Below are 13,956 nucleotides of genomic sequence, written 5' to 3' on the forward strand. Positions count from 1 at the left end.
GCTGTAATCCCTCAATAGCAATAATGTCCTTCCTCAAATTAGGAGACCAAAACTGCACGCAATACTCCAGGTGCGGTCTCACCAGGGCCCTGTACTGAGGAATTAAGGTAAAATATGAAGTAAGTCTGATTAAGTCAAGGATTAAAAAGATAGCCATATGGGTAAAGGTTAATTATCGGTGATTGAGTCAAGGACCAAATGACAGCCATCTGGGTAAAGGTTAATTAGAAACAATTATCACTGCTTGCTTTGCTATTGTGTGATATATCTCTGCTCGTTAGCTAGAGGTTGTGAAACCATGGACGGTTGAGAAGTGATTAACATCCTAATCACAGAATGTTCCAGCAGATACAATAATAGGATGTACGGGATTGGTCATAACTAGGGACTGGGAAGTGCCTACGGGGCGTGATTGGATGAACATGTTGCCATGCCCCTCAATTGTGCCCCCTCCATTCTGTTATTTGGAAACTATATAAACATTGTCTTGGTATGTATGAGTATGATTGTCCCAGCGACAGTGGACTCTTGGAGGAGCAGGCGTGGAGGAATCATTGCAGCACTGCATTAAAGGTTTGAATTGGTGTTTGGATCAATTATTATTGAACTAGATTGACATTAAGAACCGGAATCGTCATTTGGTGTCAGGAGTGGGATTCTAAAGGATCACCGACAAACCAACAAACGAAATTAAGAGTCGGACTAGGCTGTGGATCGGACTTGAGGAATTGGCCAGCAAAGTGAGTACAATTTATCTACCACTTTGTTTTCCTCTTCTCTGTACGTCCTTGCAAAGTAGACCCTTTGTTTTTGAATTGTATGGGATCCTGACAGAATCAAGTCAATCTAGCAAACCTTGTTGTTACATTGTCTGGATTATTACAAGGAAATAGAATAAGAGGGCCAAATGATTGAAGTGGATCATGCTGATTGGTAAAAGGCAGTGTAAAGTATTAACTTATCGTTTGGAACGTTAAGTATAATTGATTGACATGGATCCTGTATTGACAGTCGCCAAAACGTGCCCTTGTATTGGTTGTATATAATTGATTGATGTGGATCCTGTGAATATTGACAGTCGCTAAAACGTGCCCTTGTATTGGTTGTGTATTCGTGGATCCTTAACTTGTGTGGTATCGATGTAAATATTGAACTTATAAGTCGACGATTGAAACAAAATGGGTAATTAATTGGACACTACCAGTGAGTCGGGCAGTCTGTTACAAAATTTATGTGAGAAATATCTGGAACAAACCCAAAATTTTAGACAATTATCCGGGGCGCTAAATAAGAAATTGGAAAGTGCCCCCTAGGAGGTCCAAGGAATGTGGACTTAGTCAAACAAGCCCAGGAATTAATTTGGAAAAAGGGTACTGGAAGTAAGAGTAAAAAATTGATTGAATTATGGAGACAATTCTACCAGGAAGAAAAAGATAAGAGTGTGTTAGCAAGTTGGCAGGAAAATGCAGTTAAATTAGGGGTTAAATTGACCAGTGGAGGAGTCCCCAAACCCATGGAGATTTGGAAGAAGGAATGTGCACGAGAGAAATCTTAGAAAGAATAAGTCAGGGGACAAAAAGAAACCGGTTGAGAAGGAACTGCGCAGTTCAATGGTTGGCCTTCAGTTGACAGAGGGAGACGAGGGGAATGAATGGGATTGTTGGACCCCGACTCCTAATGCGCCCCTGCCTCGTCCATCCCCTTTTAACGCGGGTAATGACCTTAACCCACCACCACCCTATCCATCTCTCGAAGTAACCCAGGACCCAGACTTAGAAAAAGGGGGCGCAGAGGGCGACACGTCGCCTGTTGCGAGGTGTACGAGGAGTAAATCCAAGCCCACCCAACTAAAGGGATATGACAGACCCAGGACCAAAAGGGAGGGCTCTAATGACAATCAGGAACGAACTAAACAGAGGAAACCTCCGAAAATGTTAAGATCGCGAAAGCCCCCGACCGAGAATGATTCTTCTTCGGACAGTATAGACACTGGGGAGGATCAGGATAGCGAGAATTGGGATACTGCGAGTGAGTCAGAAAGGGACAGTGTACTTACCAGTATCAGACGTAAGAAAACTAAGCAGCAATTCCCCATTAGAACGGTCCCTAATCCCCGAGCCTTAGCCCCTGTCCCAGCAGACAATGCAGGGAACCCTCAAGGAGTGCCCGAGCCCGCTATGATACAGGTCTGGCTACCATGGAAATCAAACGAGATGTTGGCCATTCTGATGAATGCCCCTAACAAAAATATGAGTCCCCACGCCTTTATTGATTTCCTGAAAACAACGATAGCTGTATATCAGGCGGACTCTCGGGATTTATGGGCATTGGTCCAACAGGTCTTGACGACCGTGGAATATGAGAAGTTTAAGACCCATGTGGGTCACCAAAATCACGATGACTTAAAAAATGCCCACAATGAGACCACTGAAGGTGAAAGACTTATATTGATAGCCGTTGGCCAGGTCCTCCTGAAACCCATAGACATAACCAAGCTCATGGATATGAAACCCAAAAAGGGAGAAGGTGCCGAAGACTTCTTAGATCGATTTAGAGAGGTATATGGGCTGTAGCATTGGATGCCTTCCAACAGCTCAAGGCCAGTCTAATACAGGCACATGCCTTGGGCCGCCCTCTCTACGATCGCCCCTTTCAGCTCTACTGCACTGTACTGGATGACTTCCACAGCTGTCTTGACTCAGCTACATGGTGACCAACATCGCCCCGTTGCTTATTATTCTTCCAAACTTGACCCTGTGGCCTTGGGATATCCATACTGCATCCAGATTCTTACTGCCATTTACAACAGTCTGCCGTCCGCAGCAAACATGACGCTGCAGCAGGACATTGTCGTATATTGCTCACATTCTGTTATTGCACTGCTGGGCCAACTGCAGACCCAGCATCTTACTATGGCCAGGCAAAACAAGTATGAGATCTATCTCTTGAATAATCCTCGCCTCACCTTTTGCTACTGCACAACGATCAATCCTGCCACCTTTCTCAGACATCCTCCCATGGAAGAAGCTCAGGCCACGCACAACTGCCTACAGTTTAACCGGGAAGATACCTCGCCTCATTCGGACCTCTTCGATATTCCTATTCCACATCCCGATTTCACCTTCTACACAGATGGAAGTTCCTCCATCAACGACCAGGGCGAACGCATTTCAGGGTATGCAATTGTGGACCAGGACGGCTCCACAGTGGAAGCAGTGGCCTTCGAGTCCCCATTTTCAGCCCAGCAGGCCAAACTGTTCGCACTTATTCGGGCATGCATTTTGGCCGAACTCTCCTTCAACATCTACACCGACTCCCGATACGCCTTTGGTGTGGTCCAGGACTTCGGACAACTGTGGAAAAATCGGGGGTTCCTGACTTCATCAGGGAATCCCATCTCCCACCAGACTTTAGTTTCCCACTTATTACGGGCTCTCCAATTACCCAAATGTATTTCAGTGATAAAAGTAAATGCCCATACTGCCGGGCAAGGTCCCATTGAGATAGGTAACCGTCGTGTGGACGAGGCAGCTAAGTACGCTTCTAGGAATCGCCACACGGTTGGGCCACAAATGATGAGGCAGGCAAAAGATTCTAATAGGGATCCGTCTCCCTCGGAAAAACTAATGCCAACCATCCAAGAAGTGTTAAAAATGCAGGAGGACGCTCCTGATGTAAACCGCCAGCTGTGGCAGGATTAGGGATGTGTGTACGATCCTGTCTCGCGCTTATGGCTTACCCCTGTGGGCCAGACTTGCATGTCTGATGAATTAGCCTTATGGGTTATTGAATGTGTACACTTTTCAACTCACTGCGGTACCAAAGCTGTGAGTGATATGCTTCTAGAAACCTGGTGGCATCCTAGACTTCAGGATTTGGCCCAGGGTGTCAGTTGCAGATGCCTCATTTGTCAGCAGCACAACCCGGGCAAGGGACTCGCTTGCGACCCCGGAAAGACTCCTTTGCCGACATGTCCCTTTGAGACCCTGCAAATGGACTTCATTGAGTTGAAACGCTGTCAGTGTTATAAGTATGTGCTTGTAATTGTAGACGTGTTCAGTAAATAGATTGAAGCTTACCCTACCTCTGATAACAAGGCCTCCACGGTTGTTAAAATTTTATTGAAAGAAATTATTCCCCACTTTGGTGTTCCGGCTTGGGTAAGCTCAGATAATGGGCCTCACTTCGTTGGAACGATTAATAAATTGTGTGAACAGTTACGGATTCACCAACAGTTGCATTGTGCGTATCGACCTCAAGCTGCGGGTTTAGTCGAGCGCGCCAACCAGACTCTTAAAAACAAGCTTGTTAAATTAACATCACAAACTGGCTCTACCTGGCTTAAACTGCTTCCTGTAGCTCTTTTTCAGATGCGCAGCAGGCCCTCCGGTAAAGCCCGCCTCACGCCGGCTGCAGTTATCTACGGCCACCCTTTGCGGACCCCTTGGAATGACCGCGCTCCTGAGACGGTCCATTTCCATCAGATGACGGACGAAATCACCACCTATGTCCTTGCCTTAACCATAGCAATGCGAGCCTCATTCACAGGTCCGCGCGGCATATGGGGACACGCCAGCCCTCGCCCCGTCTACCATCAATAAGCCTGGATCCTATGTCAAGGTTAAAAACTGGACTCGCAAGCACCTGGAGCCTCGCTGGGACGGCCCGTTCCAGGTCCTGCTTACCACCCCTAGAGCCGCCAAGGTTGAGGGCCGCAATGCGTGAAACCAATCAAAAGGGGAGAGATTGAAAGCTATCGCTATAATTTTAAATCTCTTTTACATCTATGCAATTATTTGTAATTGAATATATATTTTTTCTTTTTCTTTTTTTTTGGATAATTTTTGTGATTGATATTAAGTTGGTGCACGTTTTGTGTATTACAGGTAATCCAGAATCAGAATGGCGGCAGCAATTGGGCTAGGCCTCCTGACAATGCTAGCTTCAGTAACGCAGGCAGGAAAAGTCCGATAGTGTGACCCTGAGCAAAGTGGACGGATCTTCCATCTCTGCAAAGGAGACGTAGTGGTGTGTGATGATGGGACGCTGGAAGCTTCCGGATCATGGAACGTCACTAAGCAGAATTATTGCAACGGAATCCTGCGAGACCACCAGGGAAGTCGAGCTAGGTAATCGCAACAGGTGGGGTCTGCCTTGTTGGTTTCAGGAATGTCCGTTTGATTTTGCTTGCTGACGGAACATTAGTGAGGACAGAGAAGATCCCGGGACTCAATGCAACGGACTGTGTTTCCAAGAGGTCCTCCAACGCAACCCCCACCTGCAGCCAAAAACTCTCCCGGGGCAAACAAAAAGAAAAAGAGAGGTCTTGGACACAAAAGGCCGACCAGAACTTGTTTTTACAGACTCATAATTTACTGTACTCTCCTGAATCTGTTGTTTGTTATCCCTCCACTTCGGTAATAGGTCTTTTCACTCCAATCCCAGTTATGGACCCCAGCTACTTTATCCAAGGGTACTATTTACCCCCTCTCGTTAAGAACATTACCTTTAAATTTCACCAAAGTCAGAGCTACCCAGCCACCTGTATAAAGACCTCTGGATACCCCCAATTGTTGGAATGGAACCGGGTATGGGTGTGCCGTGGTAAAAATCCAGAACACTGTCAACTGCGTTACGACAAAGGAGACATTCCGGTGCAGCCAACACCCTTGTGACCACTTGCCATGACACCAGCCAAAGTGTTGACCTTGAGAGAGGGTGGCAGACACTGTGTGGACTCGCCATTCTGGGGAATAAGACAGTGAGGCTATAAATGAAATAAAGGAGGGCCTGTCAGACCTACGGCTGTTCTCAATGCAGAACCGATACGCACTGGATTATCTGCTGGCTAGGGAAGGAAGTGTGTGTTCCATTGTAAAAGGGAAATGTATTATGGGAATTATGGACCGAACCGCAAACCTCACGAGAATTGAAGACGATATATAGACTTTCCTGAATGGGATAACTGAGGGTTTGAACTGGGGAGATTGGGGATTGGGCAGATGGTACAATTGGTTTATTAACATTGCCATTTATCTCGGAGTAATTTTGATATGTTTATTTGTGGGGATTGCCGTTGTTAAATGTATAATTAGTAAGCTTATGCAGGCCATGAAAGACAATAGGTGCAGGAGGAGGCCATTCGGCCCTTCGAGCCAGCACCGCCATTCAATGTGATCATGGCTGATCATTCTCAATCAGTACCCCGTTCCTGCCTTGGAAAGGCATTGGAAGCATTCATAAAATGTTGTTATTACGCATGGGAGAAACTGGAGAAGACCTTCCGATGTTAGGGGACGATTACTCTGAAAATGATGGTAAAGCAAGTGATATGGTGAAAGAGCAGGTTGCCAAGGAATTATTAGAGGAAGCATACAATAGACTTAATCAACTAGATATAAGTTAGAGCTATGAAGATCTTAATCACTGGGTACCTACCGTAAGGGCTAGGGAATGAGACCCAGCAGAGGAGTAGGAACCAGAGGCGGGATCAACAAGCCAACCTGACGACCCTGAACCCTTGGGCCAGGCTATGGGGGCTTATAAAGCACCACGAGGTCAGGTATAAACTCGGATGACTATATAACCCACCTCTGATGAGTCTCTGCTGAGTTTTCGCCCTGATAGTTATCATAAAATGACAAAAGGGGGGGAATGAGGAATTAAGGTAAAATACGAAGTAAGTCTGATTAAGTCAAGGACTAAAAAGACAGCCGTATGGGTAAGGGTTAATTAGAAACTATTATCACTGCTTGCTTTGCTATTGTGTGATATATCTCTGCTCGTTAGCTAGAGGTTGTGAAACCATGATCGGTTGAGAAGTGATTAACATCCTAATCACAATGTTCCAGCAGATACAACAATAGGATGTACGGGATTGGTCATGACTGGGAAGTGCCTACGGGGCTAGTTGTGATTGGATGAACGTGTTGCCGTGCCCCTCAATTGTGTCCCCTCCATTCTGTTATTTGGAAACTATATAAACATTGTCTTGGTATGTACGAGTATGATTGTCCCAGCCTGTTCCGGAGACAGTGGACTCTGTAGGAGCAGACTTGGAGGAATCATCGCAGCGCTGCATTAAAGGTTTGAATTGAAGAACAAGTGTTTGGATTAATTATTATTGAACTCGATTGGCATAAAGAACTGGAATCATCAGTACAACTGCAGTAAACTGCAACTTTCTTGCTCCTAAACTGAAATCCTCTCGTTATGAAGGCCAACATGTCATTAGGTTTCTTCACTGCCTGCTGTACATGCATGCTTATTTTCAATGACTGATGTACTAGGACACCAAGGTCTCGTTGCACTTCCCCTTTTCCTAATCTGACACCATTTAGATAATGTGTGAGATGGAATTGCAGATGCTGGTTTAAATCGTAGACACAAAAAACTGGAGTAACTCTGGAGGCAGCATCTCTGGAGAGAAGTAATGGATGACGTTTCGGGTCGAGACCCTTCTTCAGACTGGTTAGGGATAACGGAAACGAGAGATATAGACGGCGACGTGGAGAGATAAAGAACAATGAATGAAAAATATGCAAAAAAGTAATAATGATAAAAGAAACAAGCCATTGTAAGCCGTTTGTTGGGTGAAAATTAGAAGCTTGTAGAGAGAGGGAATGCCGGGGCTACCTGAAGTGAGTGACTGCCCGCTCACCCAACCTATCCAAGTCACCCTGCAGCCTCATAGCATCCTCATCACAGCTCACACGGCCACCCAGCTTTGTGTCATCCGCAAAGGTGGAGATGTTACATTTAATTATCTCCTCTCAATCATTTATATGTATATTGTAAATAACTGGGACCCAGCACTGGGCCTTGCGGCACCCCACTACTCACTGTCTCCCATTCTGAAAAGGACCTGTTAATTCCTACTCTTTGTTTCCTGTCTGCCAACCAGTTCTCTATCCATGTCAATATTCTACCCCCAATACCATGTGGTCTAATTTTGCACACTAGTCTCTTGTGTGGGACCTTGTGAAAGGCTTTTGGAAAGTCCAGATACACCACATCCACTGGCTCTCCCTTATCCATTCTACGTGTGACATCCTCAAATTAGTCAAGCATGATATCCCCTTCATAAATCCATGCTGACTTTGACCGATCCTGTCACTGATTTCCAAATATGCTGCTATTACATCTTTAATAATCGACAAGCATCTTCCCCACTACACATGTAAGGCTAACTGGTCTATAATTCCCCATTTTCTCTCTCCCTCCTTTCTTAAATAGTGGAGTTACATTAGCTACTCTCCAGACCACAGGAGCTGATCCAGAGTCGAGAGAACATTGGAAAATGATCACCAATGCGTCCACGATTTCTAGGGCCACCTCCTCGAGTACTCTGGGATGTAGACCATCAGGCCCTGGTGATTTATCTGCCTTCAGTCCCAACATTTACCCAACACCATTTCCTGACTAAAGTGGATTCCCTTCAGTTCCTCCCTCCCACTAGATCCTCGGTCCCCTAGTATTTCTGGTTCTGTTCTCATCCAGAGTTGGTATCAAGCTGGGCTCCATTGTCCAAGGATTCAGTTGTTAAATAGCAATCAAGTAGGATGATAAAGTGAAACTAATGATGTATTGCCACTGAATAATTCCACCGAGTGGCACCGGGTGGCACCGTGCAATGGCAGACTCGCCAACAGTCTGCCTCGTCCTTTTTCTTCTTTTGTTGTTTTTAGTCTGTTGTTAAATGTATGTTTTAGTGTATCTTTAGTTTTGTATTATGTGGGGGGGTGGGGGAAACTTTTTAAAATCTCTTTCCTTGACGGGGATGCGACTGTTTCCATGTCGTATCTCCGTCTGCGCTGCGGCCTAACATCGTGGAGCTTGTAGCCTCTTGCTGGGGATTGACTTCGGGAGCTCCAACCGCGGGAACCTGCAGACTTAACATCATGGAGCTCGCGGTCCCTTGTTTAGGGATCGACTTCGGGAGCTCCAAGCCGCAGGAGCTTTGATCGCCCTGATCGCTGGAGCTTCGATCGCCCTGATTGCGGGAGCTTTGATCGCCCCGACTGCGGATGGTTCGACTGCCCCGTCCGCGGGAGAATAAGTAGGAAAGAAGATAAGACTTTATTGCCTTCCATCATAGTGAGGAATGTGGGGGAGCCGCTGTGGTGGATGCTTATGTTAACTTTTATGTAGTTGTATGTCTTGTTGCTTTTTTGGTATGACTGTATGGCAAATCAAATTCGTTGTATGTTTTTACATACTTGGCTAATAGATTAATTACAATTACAATACAATAATAGTACAAGGAGTGTACAAGAAGAGGTAGCCAAGAATGGATTGGCATACCACATAGTTATACCCTGTGAGTAGATTTTAATTTCAATGTACACAAACTGCGTTGCTACTACACCCTCTGTGTCCAAATCTTCAGTAGATTTGCCTGTGTTCTGTAGGGGCACATCTATGTTCTGTAGGGGCACATCTATGTTCTGTAGGGGCACATCTATGTTCTGTAGGGGCACATCTATGTTCTGTAGGGGCACATCTATGTTCTGTAGGGGCACATCTATGTTCTGTAGGGGCACATCTATGTTCTGTAGGGGCACATCTATGTTCTGTAGGGGCACATCTATGTTCTGTAGGGGCACATCTATGTTCTGTAGGGGCACATCTATGTTCTGTAGGGGCACATCTATGTTCTGTAGGGGCACATCTATGTTCTGTAGGGGCACATCTATGTTCTGTAGGGGCACATGTATGTTCTGTAGGGGCACATGTATGTTCTGTAGGGGCACATCTATGTTCAATGAAGAATGGATCTTTAAAGTTTCCCACATTTACTTTCACAGATTTACTGCAAGTTTTTCGTAGCACTTGTCCCACCCAAGTCGTTCTTTCTTCTCCCTGCTCCCATCCGGCAGAAGGTACAGAATTTGAAAGCATGTACCACCAGACTCAGGAACAGCCTCTTCCCCTCAGTTATCAGGCTTCCAAATGGCCATTCCACAATCTGGGGTACTGTTCGATTCACCTCTACTCCCTTTGAGGATATTGGACTTTGTTTATGTAACTGGTGCACCTCAAAGCTGAGAATCTACATCTTCTGTATCTGGTCTGTTGTCTATTCCCCTTTGCTCCATCAATTGTACGAGTTTGAATTGAACTAGAAATGGTTATATCAGATCTTTTTGGATAGCATGCAAAACAAAGCTTTTTCCTGTACCTCAGTATATGTGACAATAATAAACCTAAACCAATGTACCTTGTCAAATATAAAACACAAATCGGGAAAAGAAGTCAGTACATTAGATAACTAACCACTTTTTTCTGTCCATCATATTGGACTGATGAGCCCAGCTTCTGTCCAGAGACCCAGTCTTCCGTTCATCTTGAACATTAGATAGTTGGTTTCTGTGAATGTCAAGGAATAGAGGAGTTTCTTGTGCATTCTGATATCTTTCTGGAAAAACAGGGGAGCCTGCAGCTGAAATGAACACAATGTGCAAGTTTTAAATATAAGGCAAGGGAAAGATCCATGAATTAGTTGACAATTTTGTTTCTTCACGTAAAATATTTAACCTCAAATGAAACGGAAAAACATCACATTGCTATATTTATATGTATTTTGACAATTATTCCCAGAACTGCCCGAGGAAGCTATAGAGGCAAGCACATTAACAATATTTAAAATACTTTTTGGATAGTAAAATGTTTAGAGGGATATGGGCCAATCACAGGCAATTGGAACTAGTGGAGGTAGACATCTTGGTCAGTATGAACGATTTAGCTGAGGGGCCTATTTTGTGCTGAAAAACTCTCTCTATAATGGAGGGATGTTTTGCAGAACTGTAGCATCAAAAACTGAAATGCAGCTCATTCATGGATACATTGGAGTCTTGAATATTGGACAATCTACTCAGGAGATTGATGGTTCAGGTTTCACCATGGCACATAGTAAAAATGTTTGTGAGCTGATTTCACGCTTGAAAGTGACAATGCCCCCATAAATGGCCCGATAAGGTTGAAAACAATAATTAATAAGTCAAGGTGAGGAAATTATCAGGTCAGGCTTAAGTGGTGTCAACCCTGCAAGTTCTCTGATATATTATTAAGTCTCCATAACCTGTCTCTCTGAACGTATGGTTGTGAGGTACTAGTCTAGCTGGCAGGCTAACTGGATGAAATCAAGCAGGACTGAAGGCTGCATGGCTTCCTGCCCTACACTGTGTGAAGACTGAACTGAAGAACATAAGAAGCAGGGAGAGCCCCTCAAGCCTGCGTTGCCAGCTAGTTCTTCAGAGTCTGAAGAAGGGTCTTGACCCAAAACGTCACCCGTTCCTTCTCTCCAGAGATGCTGCCTGTCCCGCTGCGTTACTCCAGCATTTTGTGTCTACCTGCCAGCTAGTTGTTTTTTTAAAGACCATTTTAAATCTGGTGAGATCAGGAGATGGAATTCACTTGATTGAAAAAACATAAATGATCAGTTTTAATTCTGAATTTTCAATAATAAGTGGAAAAAGCATAGATGTGGAAGTCAAACCTTGAGCTGACACTTGATGATGATCTGTGATGAGTGTTTGGCTGTGTGCCTGAATCTGTCTTTCACTGTCAGTTTCTTCATCCCTTTGGGAAAAATGTGGTGCAGGCTGCAAGTTCAACCTGTTGGTAAAATAGTCAAAAACTTATTGAATATTATTTTATATCACAACAACATGCTTTGCTTTCATGATTTTAGGCTGTGAACCATACAGCATTTTGGAATGAAACAGGAGGAAGCTTTATCATTGCCAGTCTTTATACAGCAAAGTTCCCAATCTCAAAGAGAAATATTGAGACCCGAAATAGATGGCTAGTAAATCGATATTGCTCTTTCATTCCTCCTAGTGGCAGGCTTAAGAAGAGCTCAAGAGACACTGCAGATTTACTGCAAAGTCAATAGATTTAAATGTTGGCCTTAGAATATACTGCACAGTAATACATTTAGTGGAAGTGATTGAGAGCAATTTTAGACACAATTTCTTAACTAAAACCTTGGAAATAAAATTTGAAAATATTAAAATCTTTAATTGGCTCTATTTTGAGCTACAAAAAGAAATTGTGAACATTCTTTATAACCTGTAACATACAACTCTCAATGCAAAATAAGCTGGTGAAATGAAAGATATACTTTCCCTTTCTCAATATCAATTCAATTAGTACATTTGTATTTTAAAAATGCATTTCAAAATGGGAACCAAGATTACTTGGCCTTATTATGCCTCAATACGAGAACATATTATACGCAGATAAATGCATGATAAAAGCGTTGATTTTTAGAGTACCAGTACTTCCACCTACCACAACCTATCAACGTTTCTATATAATACTGTCATAATGAACGCACAAAAGCCATGTAGTGCCAGTGATTTTTTTGTGAAAATTATTCTATCCATATATTCTTTTACCATTTTCATCAATTAAAAAAAGACAAGAACAAAAAGCAGAAAGTTAAACAGCAAAAATTAGTGGCACTTTTATGTGCATGTGCATGTACATGCATGCAAATGTACACATGCACACAATTGTTAACTGCCAGTTACATTACTGGGAAAGCTTAGTCAATGAAAAACTAGAAAGAATTCTGCCACTAAAACCATTCCAAACATATTGGCTCAACATGTTTGTATGGTCCCATCAGGGTTTAATTTCCTGTTGATAGACACAAAATGCTGGAGTAACTCTGCGGGACAATTTCCTGTTGACAAGGATTAACACATTTACAGAAAATTTCTCTGCCAGAATTCCTTAAATTATTAACCTGTTGGATTAAAAAAAACACTTTAAAGTTTAATGTGCATTCTGAAGCACACATGACCCAATATCCTTCAATTCATTAAATCATACATAGTTTGGCCAGAGCAGAATCCCATGACCTAATATTTCTGCTGGCATATGGAATTCATTCTTTAATGTGAATGTTTTAAGACAGTGAAACTTACTGATTTATAGGGCAAATATTTAACATTATGCTGCATACATTGTTTAATATAATAGATGCATATGTACTAATGACTAATTGCCAGTTAATAAAAGATGAATACATATTTGCACATGGCATTCTTAAATATTTTACAATGGCCATTTTGAGAGCTAGGCCAAATTAGCGATAGCAATAATGGTTGTGAATCGATACAAGTGCATTTCAGTTCTGTCCAGAAGAGGGCTCATCATTGTGTAACAATAACCTGTGAACATCAATCAGTAGTGGCACACTCTAAATCTCCAAAAGACCCAGTCAACTTTCAACTCTTTTGCAGGAAATAGTAGCGAAGTAGAAATATGTCCTCTGCTAAACATTACCATGCTACTTCCCTCCCCTCCCCATCCCCAAAACCATCTAACAGGGTGACCTAACAGACACTTGCCTACTGTTTTGACTTCCCAACCTAACACTTTCTTCAGCGACACCAACCTGACCACTTAATCTATCAACACTATCCCTCTTGCCAATCGTATGCTTATTCCTGGAATGGCGGGACTGTCATATGTTGAAAGACTGGAGCGACTAGGCTTGTATACACTAATTTAGAAGGATGAGAGGAGATCTTATCGAAACGTATAAGATTATTAAGGGATTGGACACGTTAGAGGCAGGAAACATGTTCCCAATGTTGGGGGAGTCCAGAACCAGGGGCCACAGTTTAAGAATAAGGGGTAGGCCATTTAGAACTGAGATGAGGAAAAACTTTTTCAGTCAGAGAGTTGTGAATCTGTGGAATTCTCTGCCTCAGAAGGCAGTGGAGGCCAATTCTCTGAATGCATTCAAGAGAGAGCTGGATAGAGCTCTTAAGGATAGCGGAGTCAGGGGGTATGGGGAGAAGGCAGGAACGGGGTACTGATTGAGAATGATCAGCCATGATCACATTGATTGGCGGTGCTGGCTCGAAGGGCCGAATGGCCTCCTCCTGCACCTATTGTCTATTGTCTATTGACTACCAATCTCAACAGTGGGACTCAATC

The 13,956-nt window shown here is 43.6% G+C and overlaps 1 protein-coding gene across 12 annotated transcripts in view; it reads right to left on the bottom strand.

The window, feature by feature from the left end:
* The window catches only part of LOC144593565 (LIM and calponin homology domains-containing protein 1-like), a 304,848-nt gene that overhangs the window by 10,746 nt on the left and 280,146 nt on the right, over positions 1–13,956 (bottom strand). For all 12 annotated transcript variants that reach the window (XM_078399328.1, XM_078399362.1, XM_078399356.1 and 9 more), the window contains 2 exons: positions 11,498–11,616; positions 10,276–10,441 (listed from right to left, as the gene is read on the bottom strand). In XM_078399328.1, the coding sequence (XP_078255454.1) occupies positions 10,276–10,441; positions 11,498–11,616 (285 nt within the window). The remainder of the gene's footprint in view (positions 1–10,275; positions 10,442–11,497; positions 11,617–13,956) is intronic.

The sequence above is a fragment of the Rhinoraja longicauda genome, chromosome 1 (genome assembly GCF_053455715.1).
Source record: "Rhinoraja longicauda isolate Sanriku21f chromosome 1, sRhiLon1.1, whole genome shotgun sequence".
NCBI lineage: Eukaryota > Metazoa > Chordata > Chondrichthyes > Rajiformes > Arhynchobatidae > Rhinoraja > Rhinoraja longicauda.